Source organism: Peromyscus eremicus, chromosome 4, assembly GCF_949786415.1.
Source record: "Peromyscus eremicus chromosome 4, PerEre_H2_v1, whole genome shotgun sequence".
NCBI classification, from domain to species: domain Eukaryota; kingdom Metazoa; phylum Chordata; class Mammalia; order Rodentia; family Cricetidae; genus Peromyscus; species Peromyscus eremicus.
In genome coordinates, this window is record NC_081419.1 from 47869671 (window position 1) to 47889446 (window position 19776).

Below are 19776 nucleotides of genomic sequence, written 5' to 3' on the forward strand. Positions count from 1 at the left end.
TGAACTCACCTCATATTCTTGACCTTGGCATCATTAATTCAGACAGCCAAGTAGCTTGCCACTAGGCCATTTTTAGAGGAGTGACTCATTTTTATGATCCATTTTTCCGTTATTTCAGTAAGCACTTCCTTGTGGATGCCCTTTATTAACATATATTCCAAAGCTTTCTATATTTCAAAGCTTTCCGCTTCACCTGAATGTCTTGTTTCTTAGCAGTTTCCTTAGTGACCAGAAGCCCCAGTTGTTACTTTCAATCTCAGACAGCTGAACAAGTCTCCCTTCCAAACCAGCTCTCCTAAATTCCCGTCCTTAGAGCTGGAGTCTATATTTAGCCGGTGGGATTAAATTGCAGAGGCTTCAAGCCGCGCAGCGCACACCGATCCGCCTTTTTACAGCTAGACCTGTGTGCAGCAAGGAGCGAAGACCCTCAGTGTCCCCTTCCTTACCCAGGTTCCTCACAGAATGGATTCCCAGCGGGAGCTTGCAGAGGAACTCCGGCTTTACCAATCCACCCTTCTTCAGGATGGTCTAAAAGATCTCCTGGAAGAGAAAAAATTCATCGATTGCACCTTAAAAGCAGGTGACAAAAGTCTTCCTTGCCACAGACTGATACTGTCTGCTTGTAGTCCTTACTTCCGTGAGTATTTTTTGTCTGAAATTGAGGAGGAGAAAAAAAAGGAGGTAGTGCTAGATAACGTGGATCCTGCTATCCTGGATTTGATCATCAAATATCTGTACTCTGCCAGTATCGATCTCAATGACGGAAATGTGCAAGACATCTTCGCCCTGTCCAGCCGCTTCCAGATCCCCTCAGTCTTCACCGTCTGTGTGTCTTACCTTCAGAAAAGACTGGCTCCCGGCAACTGTCTGGCCATCCTAAGATTGGGGCTGCTTCTCGACTGCCCGAGACTCGCCATTTCTGCCCGGGAGTTTGTGTCAGATCGTTTTGTGCAGATTTGTAAGGAGGAAGACTTCATGCAGCTGTCTCCGCAGGAACTGATCTCGGTCATTTCAAATGACAGTCTCAATGTAGAAAAGGAGGAAGTAGTGTTTGAGGCCGTGATGAAATGGGTTCGGACAGACAAAGAAAACAGGGCGAAAAGTCTCAGTGAAGTGTTTGATTGTATTCGTTTTCGCCTTATGGCAGAAAAATACTTCAAAGATCATGTCGAGAAGGATGACATAATTAAAGGCAACCCAGAAGTCCAGAAAAAAATCAAAGTTCTAAAAGATGCTTTCGCAGGCAAACTCCCGGAACCTAGCAAAAATGCGGAGAAGGCAGGGACAGGCGAGGTGAACGGCGATGTTGGTGACGAAGACTTGCTTCCTGGTTACCTGAATGATATTCCCAGACACGGCATGTTCGTTAAAGATCTCATCCTCTTGGTCAACGACACAGCTGCTGTGGCTTACGACCCCACGGAAAACGAGTGTTACCTTACAGCCCTAGCAGAGCAGATCCCCAGAAATCATTCCAGTATTGTTACCCAACAAAATCAGGTCTACGTGGTGGGAGGACTGTATGTGGATGAAGAAAATAAAGATCAGCCCTTACAGTCATACTTCTTCCAGGTAAGGAAGCTGTTAGCCCGTTGTGAATTTGTGGGGGGCTGCCTACGTAGTGCTTTCTTACACTTGGAGACTTAAAAGAGTTTTGGCAGAAATACTCAATTTGACTTAATATTTAGTAAAAGGTATAGTGAAGGAAGTCTTTATATCTAACTCACGACTCAAGATTTTCTCTCCAGGCTTTGACCCTAAATGATGTACAGCTGCCGGTAATTCTAGTTCTTCAAATAGGTTAGGATCTTTTCCTAAACAGTTACTTACCTTTACCAAAGTGCCTTATACACTGCCAGGAAGTAGGAATTAGTCTGTTTTTCTACTTCTTCCTTCTAAGAGGAGGTTTGGGGAAGTAGCATTCGTTTCTTATTTTTGTTACTGTATAAAAGATTTTAATGAAAAAGAAAGGACTCTTGTACATATTCTGCACACTTTGTGTTACCTGAGGAAAAAACCTCCACCAGCATCACTATTTAAATTGCATTTAGAAGGTGTTGCTTATGATATTATTTATTTGATCAGAGTTGGAGGTAGATATTATTATAACTTAATCATCTGTTTGATGTAACCATAAAACTTCCAGGAAAGCAAATCTTCCTTAACTAACGGACCCTTTTTAGTTTATTTGAGGAGAATTTGTTTCATCAATAGGCTGTACCTAGCAGCTTATGACTCACTCGGTTACTTACCATGCAACATATTGCCAGTATCAATACTTCATAGCTTGTGGTTAGCTCAGTAAGAATTTGTTTAGGTCATAGCTAATCGTAGCCTGGGGTTTTGGGGCACTTAAATTGGAAAGGGCAGAGATAAGCAAGTGTAGAATATCATACCACAGTCACTGCATGCTTTCAAAGTACACAGCATACCATACATTCACAGACTACTACCTTTCGCCAACTCTTCTAATCTCAACAAAATAGAGTAATAATATATACTAATTATGTTTCTTCATTTTCTAAGTTCCAGTTCTAGCAAAAGCATTTGAATGTGGCCCAGAAATTTCCCTAAGCCTTAATTTCAAATTCAGATTAACTTTAGAAAGGGCAAATCCAATGAAAACAATTGTAAATATATCTAGAAAGTGAAAACTATCAAAACACAAATGGACAGGTAGGCATGAAGTAGACAGACAGATATATAATCATAGATTCAAGGAACAGTTACAGATAGAATAATTCTCTAACACTCCTGCAGGCTTTATTCCACTTCATATTAGTATACTGACTATCAGGCTGAGGACCTAGCTCATTATTAGAGTTTGCATGCACATACACACACACACACACACACACACACACACACACACACACCCCTTTTAAAAATATATCCAGAGCCCACTCTCTCCTTATTTTTAAGTACTCATTGTAACCTTTATTCTCTCCATCCTATTACTTCCTTTTACCTTTATTGTAGTTTCCAAGTGAGATTACCCGTCTAAGCATGAGCCACCAAAACAGTTATACAGAGTTGGAAGGGCACAACTCCCTTGTCACTTCTAAAAGGCACAAACCTAGATCAAGAGGCCTGAATTAAAGCCATAAATACGAGCTTTGTATGAGAATCTCAGGCTTTGTGTTTTTCTGCTTGGTTGCATGTGTGAGGTGTGTTAAGTTCAGAGTGAACTGATATTTGGTATATGCTGCAAACAGACTATGGGAATTTGGGGCCTTATTAAGATTTATTTCCCCCTCCGTGGAATTAATAGAGTCATCAAGTTGTAGACTGCACCAAGCTTTGAGATAGTCTAGGTATAAGCCCTACTTTTAACAATGAGGTAAGTGGGATCTGGAAGGGTTAAATATCTAGAGAACTCATCCACTAAAGGGGCTGGCTGGCAACCTGCTGATCATCTATCTGCTGCAGAAAGTGTTCCCACGCTAAGAGACCAAGGTAGGTACTGCAGTCTATATGGGAACTGGGCCCTCAGGTTTGGGACTGTGGTAGCTGTTGGTCCATTAAAAAAAAAAAGTACCCAAGCTGCATAACCCAGTCTCAAACAAACAACAAAACACTATAGTTTTAGACAACATGGTATTCAAAACCACCTGAAAAGCCACGTGAAGTTAGGCAAGTGATTTAATCTCTGTGACTCAGTTTCCTCTCATCTGTAAAACTGATGATGAAGCGCCTAACCCAGAAGACCAAATGAGATTTCCTGTCGGAGCATTTTGTGCAAAGCCCTTCACAGTCAGACTCCCATCAGTGTTTGTTGTGATCTCCACTCTTTTACACAGTACTTTCCCCACCCCACCTGTGGCTGTGCCAGGAACCGAACCTCAGGTTCTGCACATGGAATCTCCACCCCACCGAGCCCTGTGATACCTTCTTGACCAAAGTTGTTTTTTTCAAGAGTGTAAACATTATATAGTCACAATCTAGATGCTGAAATGAGTGTCTGCAAAGCCAACACTGTGCACACAGCGATGAACCCATGGCATGGCCTGTCATTTGGTCTCAGTACTTCCTTTGACTGGCACTACTAGACCAGAAACAGAAAGGCTTCCACAGATGCCCCTCCATGTCGCTACCATCGCTACCCGAGTCTTTCCCATTCCTGGCTACACTAGGTCTGCGGGAATCTCAGTTTGATGCTTTTCTCTTCGGCTGCCTAGAAGCGGCCCACGGAGCTGCAGCCACACCACTCAGAAGGAGCTTCCTTGACAGTGTTGCCCTAAAATGCAAAAAGGAGTACGTTCAGATTTTAGAAAGTAAAGCCAGCCAGGCTAGAATCACCCGAGTGTGGCACTAACAGGGCCGTCGCAGGGCTGGCTACAAGCCGGGTTACTTCTTAGCATAAACCAGAAGCAGGATGTTTAAGGTGACTCCACTCAAAATGAGGGTATTGAAATGAGTATTTTCCTGTATCCAAAAACAATAAAACGCAGGGAACCTAGCCATGTTTAAAAGACAGAAAAGTGATACTGTCCAGACTCTCAGTTGTCTGTGGACTGAGCGACAAGTCCAGCTGTCCCGGGTGCTGGCTTTGGGAGTGTGTTAAATATAGCATCCAGGGGCCATCCATGTACTGTGACCCCTGCCACAGACATGTCTTTCCCAGTGTCCCAAAAGTATTAAGATTCCTTGTTTCAAAACTCAACAAGGCCACTTCAGAAGAAAATTTAACAAGAGACTGCACAGTTCTAACGAACCTAACAATTCTATTTTATTCTCTTTCCTTTCTTGATGTCTTGGGTTTTTTTTGGGGGGGGTACTTTTTCATAGGCCAAGTAGATTTTCTCATTCTTTTTAGTAATTCTGAGCTAAAATATGATGCTTTAGGATCGTAGTTTTACAAGATCTTAGACCGTCTCTGTAAATTTTAAACAATACATGAAATATTGTGTGCTTTTTAGTTACACCTGGTAACATTTTTCTATCAATCTTCATAACTCATTTTTTTTTTTTTTTGCAGCTTGATAGCATAACATCTGAGTGGGTCGGACTTCCACCTCTACCATCAGCCAGGTGTCTCTTTGGTCTGGGAGAGGTGGATGACAAAATCTATGTGGTTGCCGGCAAAGACCTTCAGACAGAGGCTTCCCTAGACTCCGTCTTATGCTATGATCCTGTGTAAGTTAACATAATATTCCTATAACATTCCTGTTCCCTAAGCATGCTGACAACAAATTCGTATTTGCACCAGCTGGAACATGAATTCTGTTATCATCTAATTTCAGGGCTGCAAAATGGAGTGAAGTGAAAAATCTTCCTATTAAAGTTTATGGCCATAATGTGATCTCACATAATGGGATGATATACTGTCTAGGTGGGAAGACAGATGACAAGTAAGTGCCCTAAAGGTTCCTTTTGATTTATATCCAAGTGAGTATTGCAAGAGTTTCTGCCCTTTTTTTTTTCCAGACTACATACTGAAATGGGACTTGGCTCTCACATCACATTTTGCAGATTAAAAACTGCAAATACAGTTTTGAAGTTATTAGGGGACATCGTAATGGTTTTTGGGAAAAAAAAAAAAAAAAGGATGTTTTCAAGTCACTAGACCAAATAGGTAGGAATGTCACACACTGCCAGATGAGCACAATACTTAACCATGAGCATCCCAATAGGAGACTAGCAGCATGTAGGAGCACAGTCAGTGTTTTATTTAGCTACTTTATAACCACATTTTTACTACATTAAGACCAGTAGTCTTTCTTATTCAATTAACTATAAGTAGAAAACATTTAATTTGTTTTATCTTGTTATTATTAGTGTTCGTGTATAGATAATGTGGGGGTGCACTTCCCCAGCACACATGTGGAGGTCAGAGGACAACTTTGATGAGCTGGTTCTTCTTCCACCGAGAGGGATCTGGGGACTGCGCCTGGGTCATCAGGCTGAAGGGGCAGGTGCCTTTACCTGCTGAGCCATCTCTCCAGCCCCAGTGGCTAAAAATTTTCAACGTGCCCATCCAGGGTGTCTCTGGGTAGCCCTGGCTGCCCGAGAACTCACTCTATAGCCCAGGCTGGTCTCAAACTCACAAGGCACCTGCCTCTGCCTCCAGAGTGCTGGGATTAAAGGCGTGCACCACCACATACTCTTTAGCCAAATACTAAACAGAAAATAACGTGGATTTGTACTTTATGTGCATAGGAGAGAATTTATATCAGTTTGAAACTGAAAAGCACAGTAATTAAAAAGAGGGCAGTTTATTTCCCCAGCAACATGTTGGTGACTCACTCCCTCCCAGGTCTCCCACTCACTACTTCTGTCTAGTCCCTTGTGAGAAAACCAGGCTACATTTTATGTATTAACTTATCTTGGCTTCTAGACAGATTGTCATTAGTTGGGAAAAACAGTCTTATATCTCAGAGAGTGCTCTCCCAAGGTCAGTTAAGTCAGTAACCTATCTAGTAAAATGATCATCTTTTGCCTACAGGGTGACATCTCCCATCCTAGAAAATGTACCCTTCCTTATTTGGTTTATCATTTGTCCAGGCTAATTATTAATAGAGCTGTCCAACCATGGGAAAGTAACCAAAATTCTGAATTGTAAGGTACCGTGAGGCACGGTGGCATGTACCTGTAGTTCCAGGTTGAGGCCAGAGAATCATGCGAGCCCAGGATTTCCAGACCATCTAGGTGACAGAGCAAGACCCCATCTCAAAACAAACAAACAAACAATAACAAAAAACAAAAGATATATAGGCATAGCAAGAAGAAAGTCATATATGAGCTTCTGTGTCAGTAAAGAACTCTGTATTCTAGAATTAGTTTTATCCAATTAAAATGATAAAATACAACACAGAAGATGTGACCTAACATGCAATGATTTTTTATTCTATCTTTCCATATTCACAGATAGTATATCCTGAAATTAAATCTCTTCCTTAATCTTTGCTATTTCCATCAAGTGAATAATTAAGACTATATATAAGAAATATATAGTAAACGCACTCTTAATTTGGACTTTTTCTCTGAGTAAAGAAATGAACAATTTCTATTCAGTGTGTTATGACTTTAGAAACGTTGGAATTCTGCCACAATGATTTAAATTATTTCCTTCAGATAATATTAGTAATCAGAAAATCAATGTCAATAAGAAGCATTCAGGTCTGCCACTAATAATGTATTAATCTTGAGAATCTCAGTACCTAGACAGCATTGCTTAGCAAATGTCAAAGTCAAGAACTTTGAAATGAATTATTAGCTAAAAGTAGGGGCTGAGGCTGGGGTTGTGGCTCCATAGCACTTAGAACACGGAAGGCTTGAGGCCAATCCCAAGGACAGGGATGGGGAAGCTCTGAATGGCCCTAGTGAATATGATTCTCTATTCTGATCTTAACAAGACCTTGCCATAGTCGAGTCTTTTTTTTTAGATATTTATTTCATGTGTGGGGGTATTTTTGTGTCATGTATGTCTGTGTACCATGTTTGTGCCTGGTGCCTTTGGAGGCCAGAAGGGCATTGAGTCCCCTAGAACTAGAGTTACAGATGATTGTGATTCACCATGTGGGTGCTGGGAATTGAACCTGGGTCCTCTGGAAGAGCAGCAGTGCTCTTACCCACTGAGCCATCTGTCCAGCCTTGCCATAGTCAAGTCTTAAAGGAAATGCTATGTCTAGTATTTTTTCAGATTAAGAAAAATTATTCTCACAATAGGGTTTTTGTTTGTTTCTTGGCCTTACCAAACTGATTACTACTGGGAATCCAGAACTGTTGACCAGTTATGAACAACTTTAAGAGACCCTAAGGTCCAAGCCAGGTGGTGGTGCATGCCTTTAATGCCAGCACTTGGGAGGCAGAGGCAGGAGAATCTCTAGTTTGAGGCCAGCCTGGTCTACAGAGTGAGTTCCAGGACAGTCAGGACCACACAGAGAAACCCTGCCTCAAAAAAAAAAAAAAAAAAAAAACCACAAAAGAAACCCTAAGGTCAATCCTGAGAATAATTTGGATGAGTCCAAGTGCTAAATGTTCTATGGCATTTAGCATATAAAGCTGTTTTCATAATTCATCACCTTACATGATTACTTATATAATCTACAGTCACAGTGGTTTGTAAATATAGGATCTTACATAGACAAGACTGAACACGGTGGAAAAAAATTTTTTTCAGGATTTGAACTTGGTGCCTCACACATCCTTCATTAGTATTCTGCCTCTAAACAACATCCTGTGCCCCAGACAGTCCCAGAATCCTTTAAATGAAGTACTATGTATTCCATAGAAACAAAAACCAGATTATTAAAGTTGCTTTCACAAAAAGAAGATTCTAAAAGGAACATTTGTTGTCTTTTTATGTTCACAGAAAGTGTACAAACAGGGTGTTTATCTATAACCCAAAAAAGGGAGACTGGAAAGATCTGGCTCCGATGAAGACCCCTCGTTCCATGTTTGGAGTGGCGATCCATAAAGGCAAAATTGTAATCGCGGGAGGGGTCACCGAGGACGGTCTTTCAGCATCGGTTGAAGCGTTCGACCTCAAGACCAATAAGTGAGTCGCTTTGCTACAGTGTATGAGTCTTGTACATTTAGTTGTTGCGTTTGGTGGCAATTACTCCTTCTGCAGCATGGGAAGGGAAAGCCAGAGAGCCTTAGGTGAAAGAGGAAGAGTGTCCAGCTCCCCACACCATGTATTTGTCATTTGGAATGTCTGACTCATGAGTTAATGTTGACAGTTTTGCCTGATGCTGCACTAACCTTATACACTTAGTCATTTAGCAAAGGCATTATTATCTCTGAAAAGCTGCATGAACAAAGATGGGTATACATGCCTTAAGAGAATTGATGGGGAACATGTAGTTTAAAAATTAAAAGGTATTTTTGGCTGGGCAGTGGTGGCGCATGCCTTTAAGCGTAGCACTCAGGAGGCAGAGGCAGGTGGATCTCTGGAGTTCGAGGTCAGCCTGATCTGCAGAGTGAGTTCCAGGACAGCAGGGCTACACAGAGTAACCCTGCCTCGAAAAGTCAAATAAAAATTTAAAAATATTTTCACTTGTTAACAATTAACACTCATAAATGATGAGTGCTTTATAAATTTCTTAATTTTTTTTTACTTTTAAGTTTTTGGATTAATGTGAAAAGATACTTGACTGATATTTTTATATAAAACTAGCCTTTCTAAATTTTTGAGCTTACACAACTTGGGTGAGTATGTATGTTTTGTATTTCTGCATTAGTGTTGAAAAAATTAGAGCAGTGTTATTACCTTTTTGAGAAACCAAATATATATGATTTCAAAATGATTTTGATATCTGCAAATCACAAAGAATTTTCAAGGAACTAAACTTAAGTAATAATTAAAAATGATGTTCCTGAAGACTGGATAATAGGGCTAAATGCTCCAGTACAAAAAGCTTAACTCTGCTGGACGCTGTGGGGCATGCCTTTGATTGGCAGTGCTAGGGAGGTGGAGGCAGACAAATCTCTTGAGTTCTGGGCCAGCCAGAGCTACATAGTGAAACCCTGTCTAAAATTTAAAAAAAAAAAAAAAAAGTGTAAACGTGCACACAAAACTATAAACCCTCTGTGTTTTTAGTTTTTGTAGCTGACCAACTCCCACACTTACTTACCCCAGGAACTCTTGAGGAATGAGAAACAAGAGATAGAGAATGGAGAGAGAACAGAGAGAAAGCACAGGATGGACTCGGGTGGGCCGGGATCCTTATCCACCGGCCCAGAACTTTATTCCAAAGGTCTATTTATAACAATGCCAAGGGGTTGAGCAAAAGACCTCCCCCTTGCTAGTTACAGTCACCTGGTACCCAGGCCCATGGTTCAATCAACCTCTTATGCAGTCCTGCTGGGTACAGCCACTAGAAATCCTAGTGGGCTTCAATAAGTTTTATACCTATTTATTGATGTGTGTACATGCGTGCACACACACATACACACACTCACACACAGACACCCTTTAAAAATAACAAAATTACATCAAAATGGTGTATGTCTGTCCATTTTATGTTGACTGCATTTTCAATAAAATACCTAGATGGGAAGTGATGACAGAATTTCCTCAAGAAAGAAGCTCCATCAGTCTCGTGAGCCTGGCTGGATCCCTGTATGCCATCGGCGGTTTCGCGATGGTTCAACTGGAATCCAAAGAGTTTGCGCCCACTGAAGTCAATGACATATGGAAGTAAGTCTTCCTCAGTCTACTTCTTTGACCCAAGTATTAAGTCAGATCACTGATAAGCAAGTTTGCAGTAAATGAGCCAGATTTTTCCCATCATGCAAGCTACTTCTCAGCGGTAAACTATAGACTTCAAGCCTAGCTGAACTTTTGAATATGCCACGTATTGATCAAGTACGCCTTGTGATTTGGTTAGCTGCGAGATTAAGGAAAGAACTCATCCAGAATGGCTTCTTGGTTTGTTGTTGTTTAAATTTTAAAAAAATGTTATTTTATGTATATGGGTGTTTTGCCTGTATGCATCTCTGATGCATTTGGAGGTCAGAAGTGGGCATTGGATCCCCTGGAGCTGGAGTTACAGACAACTGTGAGCCACCATGTGGGTGCTGGGAGTCAAACCTGGGTCCCTCTGGAAGAACAGCCAGTGCTCTTTACTGCTGAGCCATCTCTCCAGCCCTAGGCAGGTTTCTTTAATTGTAAAGTGAGCTAGGACAGCTGAGCTTTTCTGCCCAATCCTAGCTGTAAGAGTGTAATGGTCCAGTGACTCAGTAGGGCAGAGTGGTTTACTTTCCTTCAGAGTAGTTCATCTCCTAAGAAAATACAGCACCTGAGGCTGGAGAGATGGCTCAGCGGTTAAGAGCACTGACTGCTCTTCCTAGATGGACCCAGGTTCAATTCGGTTCAATTCCCAACACCCACACAGCAGCTCACAACTATCTGTAACTCCAGTGCCAGGGGATCTAACATCCTCACACAGACAGACATACATACATGCAGCCAAAACACCAACAATGCACATTAAAAATATAATAATAATTTTTAAATTATTTTTAAAAAGAAAGAAAACAGCACTGAAGAAATGAGGTCACGAGTCCATTAAGTCTAATTTATTCTTCCCACCGTTTGATGATTCAGATAGTAAATGCTTGTTTAAAAAGAAAAAAAAAGTGAAAGTAGCAATCCACTTTACCACCCAGACAGCTGCTGGGCAATTCTCCCAAGTATGCAGTGGTTACTCAACTGAACTATTTTAGTCAAAGAATGTTTTTTAAAGGGCAGGGAACACTTTTACCATAGTGTCAGATACAGTAAATATCAAATGGAAACCAAGATACATCCCAGAGGTCACAGGAGCATAAGTCTATTTGGAGACGACAGTCTTGTGCAGGGCGTCTAGTGATTGACAGGCCACCATCAGGATTCTTCAGTGGTTCCTACAGCCAGCCCAGGCACTGTGCTTGATGTCTGACTTACAAGAGGGAGTCTTGGGTGCCTAAGGACAGCCTAAGTGAGTCCAGGCTGCAGGCTCTCCTAGAATCAGCCACGATCATGCTCTCCCATCAGCTTCAAAGCCAGCCCCACTCCCAAGGCTGGATCAGTGCCATGCTCCCCAGAGTATGGCTTGTAGAACAGCAGCAGCAGCAGCAGCAGCATCCCTTGGAGCTGCTTGGAGACGCAGACTCCCAGACCCCACCTGGGACCTCCTGAATCAGAAGTGGCATTTTAACAAGACTCCTAGCTGATAGGTTGGTACACTTACATTTAGTCTATCCACCTTGCAGTCCACCAGCAGGGAATGGAGCACCTGCTGGTTTGGGTCTAGAACAAATGACACTCACTTTTTAGTCTCAAGTTTTGTTGCAGTACTTTCTAAGTTTTCAAAAAGTCCACATCTCTAGGTCACACATCAGACCAACTCAATCTCTAGGGAGGGACTGGACAGGAGTGTTTTTTAGCATCTCCAGGTGGTTCCATCATGCAGCCAAACTCAAGAACTTGTGATTACTGTAGCAGTCCTCAAAGCAGTGTCAACAACAGCTGGGCTTGCTAGACATGTGGATTCTCAGAGCTGGAGAGGTGGCTCAGAGGTTAAGAGCACTGGCTGCTCTTCCCAGAGGACCACGCTTGATTCCCAGCACCCACACGGCAGCTCTCAACCATCTTTAACTCCAGTCCCAGGAGATCCAACTCCCTTATCTGGCCTCCGCAGGCACTGCACACACATGATACACAGACATATATGCAGGGAAAACGCCCATACACATAAAATAAAAATCAAGGCTTGAAAACGCAGATTCTCAGGCCTGACCTTTGGGCAGTGGGAGTCAACAATTATAACAAGCCCTCTCTGAGTGATTGGCAAGTGTTCTATATAAACTGAGTGCTATTGACCTAGAGGCAGGTTCACTTGTGTACTGCCTCCTAGTGAACCTGTGTGTCAAAGGGACAAAACAAAAACACACCCTCAGCAGTCCACACTCTAAACCTATCAACCCTTCTATTGTCATGTGTGAAATACATTTCCATTGTATTTTGAGATGGGAATCTTATCCTATAGCCCAGGTTGGCCTCAAACTCATTATGGATAGCCCAGGCTGCCCTCAAATTCCAGCACGATGTCAAGCACACATTTAAGGCAATGCAAATTGTATCTTTGTAACCTTGAATACTCAGAGATGAAGACCATCAGTTCTTAATGAGAGGCAAGGGCATAGTCTAAGAACAGCCCTCAAACAGCAGAGGGGAAGGGGTCAACCCTGGATCAAGTGATACACGAGGCACCAGTAGGTGGGAACTACTGAAATCGCAATCCAGGCTAAGTCCTGCCCCCGAGTTCTCCCTCATAAGAGTTTGCTTCCTGGCTCTTCACCAGCAATCTTCACCAGTCCCACGGTGGATGATGAGCTGCTCAGCCGTCCGTTACTTCTTCTGGACAATCCAATTCCAATACAATGGCCAGGGTCCAGGTATATGCTCATTCACAGTGGGCATACTTTGAAAGGAATTCAACTGTTACCTACCAGGCGAGGCACCCTGTCTGGCAGGAAGCAGTGGGGATTCCCCTAGATACCCCATTTTTATACTGAACACAAAGAAACTCATAAAAGGCTCTCATTAAAGGCTTATTGTTTTTTGTTTTTTCTTCCATCAGGTATGAAGATGATAAAAAAGAATGGGCTGGGATGTTGAAGGAAATACGTTACGCTTCTGGAGCTAGTTGCCTAGCAACACGCTTAAATCTGTTCAAACTGTCTAAACTATAAACAAGGTCACAAAAACAATGGTTTGAGAGGTGGCTTGTTGGGACATGAGGGCTATAATTTATTGTCTTTCTTTAAGCCTGTACAATGATTCATGTAGAGTCTCTATGTAGAATCTCAGTCACGGCTTTTTCTGGTGCTGAGTATAAAGTATAAAACCATTTGCTAAGAACTTTAGTATTCAGTTGAACAATATACTTTTGTTAAACTTTACTCAAAGAAGTGAGCTTTCTAAATCTGAGCTGTTTACTCATCCTTTGTATTCTTAAGGTACATTTACACTTGTTTTCTATTATCTATGAAATGCATATGTCTACATTCTAAAGAAATGTTTGAATAACAAAAACCTTTCTCATGTTTTGAACTATGATAGGAATCTTGTGCATTATAATGAAGATGATTGGAAATGCTGTTTAAGAAGTATAATAAATGAGTCTCATCTGAAGGGGAAAGTGTCTAATCAAATCCAAGTGGCCTCCCACCACCCCTTTTAGATTTTTTATTTATGTGTATGGGTGTTTTGCCTGGGTGTAGGTCTGTGCACCACCACATGCCTGTCTGGTGCCCAAGGAAACCAGAGGGCTTCGGATCCCCAGGGACTGGAGTTAGAGGTGGTTGTGAGCTGCCATGTGGGTGCTGGGAACCAATCCCAGGTCCTCTGGAAGAACAGTAAGTGCTCTCAATTGCTGAGCCATCTCTCCAGTCCCTTTCTTCTTTTTGTGACCCTGGCATATTATGTCCAAATGAAAATGTAATGTTTTTGTGTGTATCTGCAGACAGTGTGTGCATGCTTGCACATGCCACAGTGCACATGTGAAGGTCAGAGGGCAAGCTCAAGTGTCAGCCTTCACTTCCCACCCAATTAGAGCCATGGTCTCTTTGCTGCTGTTCCACTGCGGACATCAGGCTGGCTTGTCTGCAAGTTTCTGGGTACACTCCTGTCTGCATCCCGTCTTCCTGTAGGGGCACGCACGCTACATGCCAGTCTTTCTTTGTGGGTTCCAGGGACTTGAACTCTAGTTCTTAGCTTTTGAGGCAAGCATTACCTGCTGATCCATCACTCCATCCCCAAATATAAAATGCTTACATTAAAAACCCAATAAATCGTAGCCTTCACAACATTAAGCACAGCAGCTGTAATGGGGGGGGACCTTTAAACTTCTGGGGCAGATGATGTGAGGAAGGGCAGGTCGTCACTGGTTCATTTTTAGCTTTATATGCCATAGAAGGGCTGCATATTTGCTAGATCCCCAACAGCAGGAGAGGCAACTGAGCCAGGTGTGGTGGACATGTCTGAAAGCCTGGCATCTTCAGAGGCTTGGGAAACACAGTGAGACTCCATCTGCAGGGTCCTAAGGCCCCACACTCACTCTTGTGTGTGTGTGTGTGTGTGTGTGTGTGTGTGTGTGTGTGTGTGTGTCTAGAGACTCCTCAGTCTACCGTAAGCCTCAGATTCAGCAATGTGGGTCACGAACTGATCACCGCCTGGGTCCTACCACACATCTGTGTATGGGTGGACCTTCACAGGCCCCTTTTGCTGGCTCTTCTTTCTGGTCTCTTCATGCTGGAGTGCCTGAGGGAACAGTCCCACATCTGCCCTCCATTCACACTCTTCTCCAATAGCAGCTTAAAGTGATTTCATGTAGTCTCATGGTGCCAAATACCAATGACGACTTCACACTTCTTTCTGAAGCCTAGACCTCTCTGTGACCTCCAAACTCACTGAGAGGTCATCTCCACTTGGGTGCTGATAAAGTGTCCTAAACTCAACACATCTGAACAAATTCAAGATTGTCCCAACATCAGCCCACATCCCACCTTCTCTTCCCATAGACCCCCATCTTGGTGAAAGGAATGGGTCTGTGTCACACCCTCTCACCCAAGACTCAGGGAATGTCCCAGATGAAGGGGTGGAAAACTGTAAGAGCCAGACACTGTCTTCTGGAGTAACAGGCACTTGCACTCGTGAACTCCCAACAGCTATTGTTGCCCACACAAGACAAGCCGCACAAGATCAAGCTGGTCAACATTCAAGCATGGATAATGGGGCTCACCAGGCCCACTCCTAGTTTAGAAGACATAGCAGTTGCAGGGGAGCAAGTCTGCTTTCTTCAGGGCCAGGCCTCTACCTACCCATGTGCATGCAGCAACCCTAAATGCACTCACTAGGTTACATATACAAACGTTTAGAGAAAGAGGGGGAAGGACACGAAGTTGGAACAGGGACGGGGAAGAGAGACACGGGGAGGTGGGGAGGGGACAGGGAAGAGGGACATGGGGAGGTGGGGAGGGGAGTGGACGGGGAAGAGGGACACAGGGAGGAGGGGAATGGATGGGGAAGAGGGACATGGGGAGGAGGGGAGTGGATGGGGAAGAGGAACACGGAGAGGTGGGGAGGGGATGGGGAAGAGGACGGGGGGGGGGGGGGGGGGAAGAGGGACACGGGGAGGTGGAGAGAGGATGGGGAAGAGGGACACGGGGAAGAGGGACACGGGGAGGTGGGGAGGGGACGGGGAAGAGGGACACGGGGGGGGGGGGGGAGTGGATGGGGAAGAGGGACACGGGGAGGGGGGGAGGGGAGCGAAAGGGAGATTTGAATTTAATCAAAATAAAATACATTCGTACATGAAGAAAAAAATAGGACAATTTAAAATTGTGCATTAAGAATTTTTTTTTCTTTTTTGGGGGGTGGGGTGGGTGTTTTGAGACTGTCACATTATTGCCTAGGCTGTCCTGGAACTCACTGTGTACTACCACAAGCTGGCCTCAATCTCACAGCGGTCCTCCTATGTCACCTCCAGAGTGTTGGGATGAACTCACTTATTAATACAGTTCTTAGCTGGACATCATGGCACACACCTGTAATCACAGCACTCCAGAAGCAGAGGCAGGAGGACGGCCACAAGGTTAAGACCAGTCAGGACTACTTAAGATAAAAAATAAAACTAAAATACTTAAATAATACAAAATATGTATGTTCTTAGCATTCCTTGCTTAAAACTTTGCAATGGCTTCCCTCCTTTGGAGGAGCCATGCGGCCATACACTGTTGACTGTTTGCTCTGACCTTTCTCTACACTCCCAACCCACTTCCTGTTTGATCTGCTCTAACCACAACTGATCTCTTGTTATTCCCAAACATGTCAGGCAGGTTCCCAACTCAGAATATTTGCACTTAGCACTTTTTAATTGAGTTAGGCGACTTAAGGAAACACAAATGTGGTATGCTGCAGTCATTTGAAATGAAGTCATGATTTGTCTGCTCCAAATATACGTTCTCTCAGGTAGTCCATCCTTGCATCCTTTGTTGACAGTGCCATAGAGTTCCATTCAAAGTAAGGGACCTGCAAAGTAAGTCATTCATTTGAATAAAAGCAAACGGCAAGTGTTTTTAATTTGATTTCCCCACCATTAGATGGAGCTCCCTATTGGTTTAATGAGGGGATATATAAGCTTACTAATGATAGCTTCAGAGACTTATAAAATGTAAAAAACGTAGAAATTATTTTTATAACATAATTTCTTATTGATTCTTTGGGAATTTCAATCATGCACCCCATCCTGCTCACCTCCCAGCCCCTCCCTATCTGCTCCTCACCCTGCAGCATCTGCCACAAAAGAAACCCCACACACAAATTAACTAAAAACAAAACAAACAAAAAAACCACCTCACTCCTCCATCCTTCTCGCCTCTCCAACCCATCTTCATTTGTCCTAGTGGCACTGGGAGCTGCGGTGTGTCACATGGTACACCCTTTTGTCCAATCAGCCCGGCCAACCAATGTTCCCTGCAGTGAGTCAGTGGGCTGGTTCAAGGCCTCTGGCCTCTGGCACACCGTCATCACTACATCCTCACCAAAACTCCTCTCAGATATCTTGATGTTGCCCAGTCTTGGAGATTCTATGGCACGACCGGTCCCTTCATACACTCCAGGTCATAGATGGGGTAGAAGTTAGGGTGGGCCAAGGCAAGGCCCAGGATATGGGCCTGGGTGAGAGCTGAGCTGGTCAGTCAGCAGCACCAGGGCTGACCCCCTAAGGCGAGGGGTGGAGCCAGTTCTCCTACAACCGTGCCATTGGGGCCAGCTCTTTTTAATGAAGGGATATACAAGCTTTCTAAACGATAGCTTCGGAGATTTATAAAATGTAGAAATTATTTTATTGGTCTCTAAGGTTATGAGCCAAGAGTGTGTATATGACTTGTCACCCAGTATTTGTAGTTGCTGATTTGTGTGTGTGTGTGTGTGTGTGTGTATGTGTGTGTGTGTGTGTGTGTGCTAAAAAATTAAGGTGGGCACAGGCAGAAGGCACCATCTAGATACAGAAACAGGCTCTCCGTAGACACCACCTCTGACAGGCCCTAGATCTGGGACTTCTCAGCCTCCAGGAATGTTATAAATAAAAGCCTGTTATTTGATTAGCTCCCCAACTCCCCACCCCTCCAATAGGAAAGAAACCAAGTGTGGTGGCTCACAGCCGAGATACCAGCACACCAGAAGCTGAACCAGAAGGAATGCCACACGTTCAAGGCCAGACTGGGCAAAACCATAGTGACTTCTAGACCAGCATGGCTACAGCATGTGACCATGTCTCAACCCTACTGTTTCTCCCACTTAAAAAAAAATGGGAAAGACAGAGAGATGGCTCCGTGGTTAAAAATCACTGGGTTTGACTCCCTGCACCCACAGGGTGGCTCACAGCTGTAACTCCAGCTCCAGGGATCGATCCAGGGCCCTCTTCTGGCCTCTGAAGACATCAGACAGGCATGTGTATACAGACATGCATACAGGCAAAGCACCCATATACATAAAGTAGCATTTAAAACAAAACAAAACAACAAAAAAGCACGCAACCAGCCTGAATGAGCATCTCCTTAATCTCACAGCTAATTATAAGCAGTACTTGACCTTGCCTCCCTGGGCCCCAAGCATACATATGCTGCACAGACATATAAATAGATAGGCAAAACACCCACAGCCATAAAAAATAAAAATACATTTTAAAAAACTAAAATAAATTTAAAAATTTAAAAGGGGAAGAAAGAAACCATAGCTTTATCAGACTCCTTTTGCTGGCAGCAGGCTTCCAGCATTTCAACTGGGCTCTTAATTTGCTAAGCTGTGCACATGTTTGCAAATGCGCATGCATGTGCTGCAGGGGGATCTAAGCATGGAGTAAACATGCTTATGCCATTTCTTAGGTTGTCATGCTTTAATGCTAGGAAGGGTAGTCTGTTTATAGAGTTGTGAGTCTCTCCCCAAACAATAATGAAATGACTTCTGTAACATTTTAAGCCATCTTATAATAAAGGCTGAAAAATTCCTGTTTCAATTCACTTAAAAATGCTTTTCTTCGCTGGGCAGTGGTGGTGCACGCCTTTAATCCCAGCACTCGGGAGGCAGAGCCAGGCGGATCTCTGTGAGTTCGAGGCCAGCTTGGTCTACAGAGCGAGATCCAGGACAGGCACCAAAACTACACAGAGGAAACTCTGTTTCGAAAAACCAAATAAACAAACAAACATAAATAAATAAATAAATGCTTTTCTTCTGTGAGTGTAAGTCCAGCTGGTTTACAAAGGGAGTTCCAAGACAGCCAGGACAATTAAAAAGAGAAAGCCTGCATTAAAAAAAAAAACCCAAAACTTTTCTATACACTATACACCCTTGCTAACTGATTTTGAAGAAATGATATAAGGTAGTCAAGGATTTAAATGGTATAATAATGTAAAAAAAAAAAAATTAGCTTAAAAACGTTTATTTTTTTGCCTGGCGGTGGTGGCACACACCTTTAATCCCAGCACTCAGGAGGCAGAGGCAGGCGGAAATCTGTGAGTTCGAGGCCAGCCTGCTCTATAGAGTGAGAACCAGGACAGGCTCCAAAACTACACAGAGAAACCTTTCTCGAAAAAAAAACAAAAAAGTTTATTTTTATATTGCACGTTTATTTGAAATCAATGAGATTTTACATAATGTTCAATAATATATACATGGGCTGGAGAGATAACTCAGCAGTTAAGATCACATACTGCTCTCTCAGAGAATCCAAGTTCGATTCCCAGCACCCATGTCAGGAAGCTCACAAGCACCTGTAACTCCAGTTCCTGAGGGATTCAACTCCTGCACTCACCTGCACGTACTCACAATCACACACACACACACACACACACACACACACACACACACACACACACACACACTTTTTACAGTAAGTCTTTAAAAACCTATGTAAACAGAGGACAGACTTGTGAGCTTTACTGGCAAGGCTGCAGGAGCCTCCGGAGGAGAGCCTGAAGCACAGCCTCTGAACTCGGGGAGCCACGTGGAGCTTTCCTCCTGCCGCTGTCTAGAAAACATGTTCTGCCTCACAGCTCCCTCCATTCCCATTCCCACAACATCAACAACAGGCATTTCCCCTACATATTCTAGGTGTGGCACACTACCTTTTCCTTTTAAAACCCTGTCCATAATGTCTAGCATGCAAAAAATAAATATGCAAATCAGTAAAATTACTTTTTTTTTTTTTGAGACAATGTCTCACAATGTATCCTTGGCTGGCCTATAATGTAATATATAGACCAGGCTCCTCACCCACCTGCCTC

General features: G+C 43.2%; 2 protein-coding genes across 2 annotated transcripts in view; one reads left to right on the plus strand and one right to left on the minus strand.

Annotated features, from left to right (window-relative positions):
- Positions 1–454: 454 nt before the first annotated feature.
- Klhl41 (kelch like family member 41) lies at positions 455–13200 on the plus strand. The gene is made up of 6 exons (XM_059260623.1): positions 455–1572; positions 4979–5136; positions 5244–5351; positions 8315–8500; positions 9998–10144; positions 13071–13200. Exons 1-6 carry the CDS (start codon positions 463–465, stop codon positions 13180–13182), a joined length of 1821 nt encoding a protein of 606 aa, XP_059116606.1. The 5' UTR covers positions 455–462; the 3' UTR covers positions 13183–13200.
- A 3138-nt stretch (positions 13201–16338) lies between these two features.
- Positions 16339–19776, minus strand: part of Fastkd1 (FAST kinase domains 1) — a 28992-nt gene continuing 25554 nt past the window's right edge. The window contains exon 14 of the mRNA XM_059259179.1: positions 16339–16522. Coding sequence (XP_059115162.1) covers positions 16427–16522 — 96 coding nt within the window. The 3' untranslated portion in view covers positions 16339–16426. The remainder of the gene's footprint in view (positions 16523–19776) is intronic.

What these genes read in the sequence shown, in the direction of transcription:
- Klhl41 (XM_059260623.1), top strand. Translation starts at nt 463, where the DNA reads ATGGATTCCCAGCGGGAGCTTGCAGAGGAACTCCGGCTTTACCAATCC. An exon ending in TACAGTCATACTTCTTCCAG is followed by an intron (nt 1,573 to 4,978) that starts GTAAGGAAGCTG and finishes TTTTTTTTGCAG; the next exon opens with CTTGATAGCATAACATCTGA. An exon ending in GGTGGGAAGACAGATGACAA is followed by an intron (nt 5,352 to 8,314) that starts GTAAGTGCCCTA and finishes TTATGTTCACAG; the next exon opens with AAAGTGTACAAACAGGGTGT.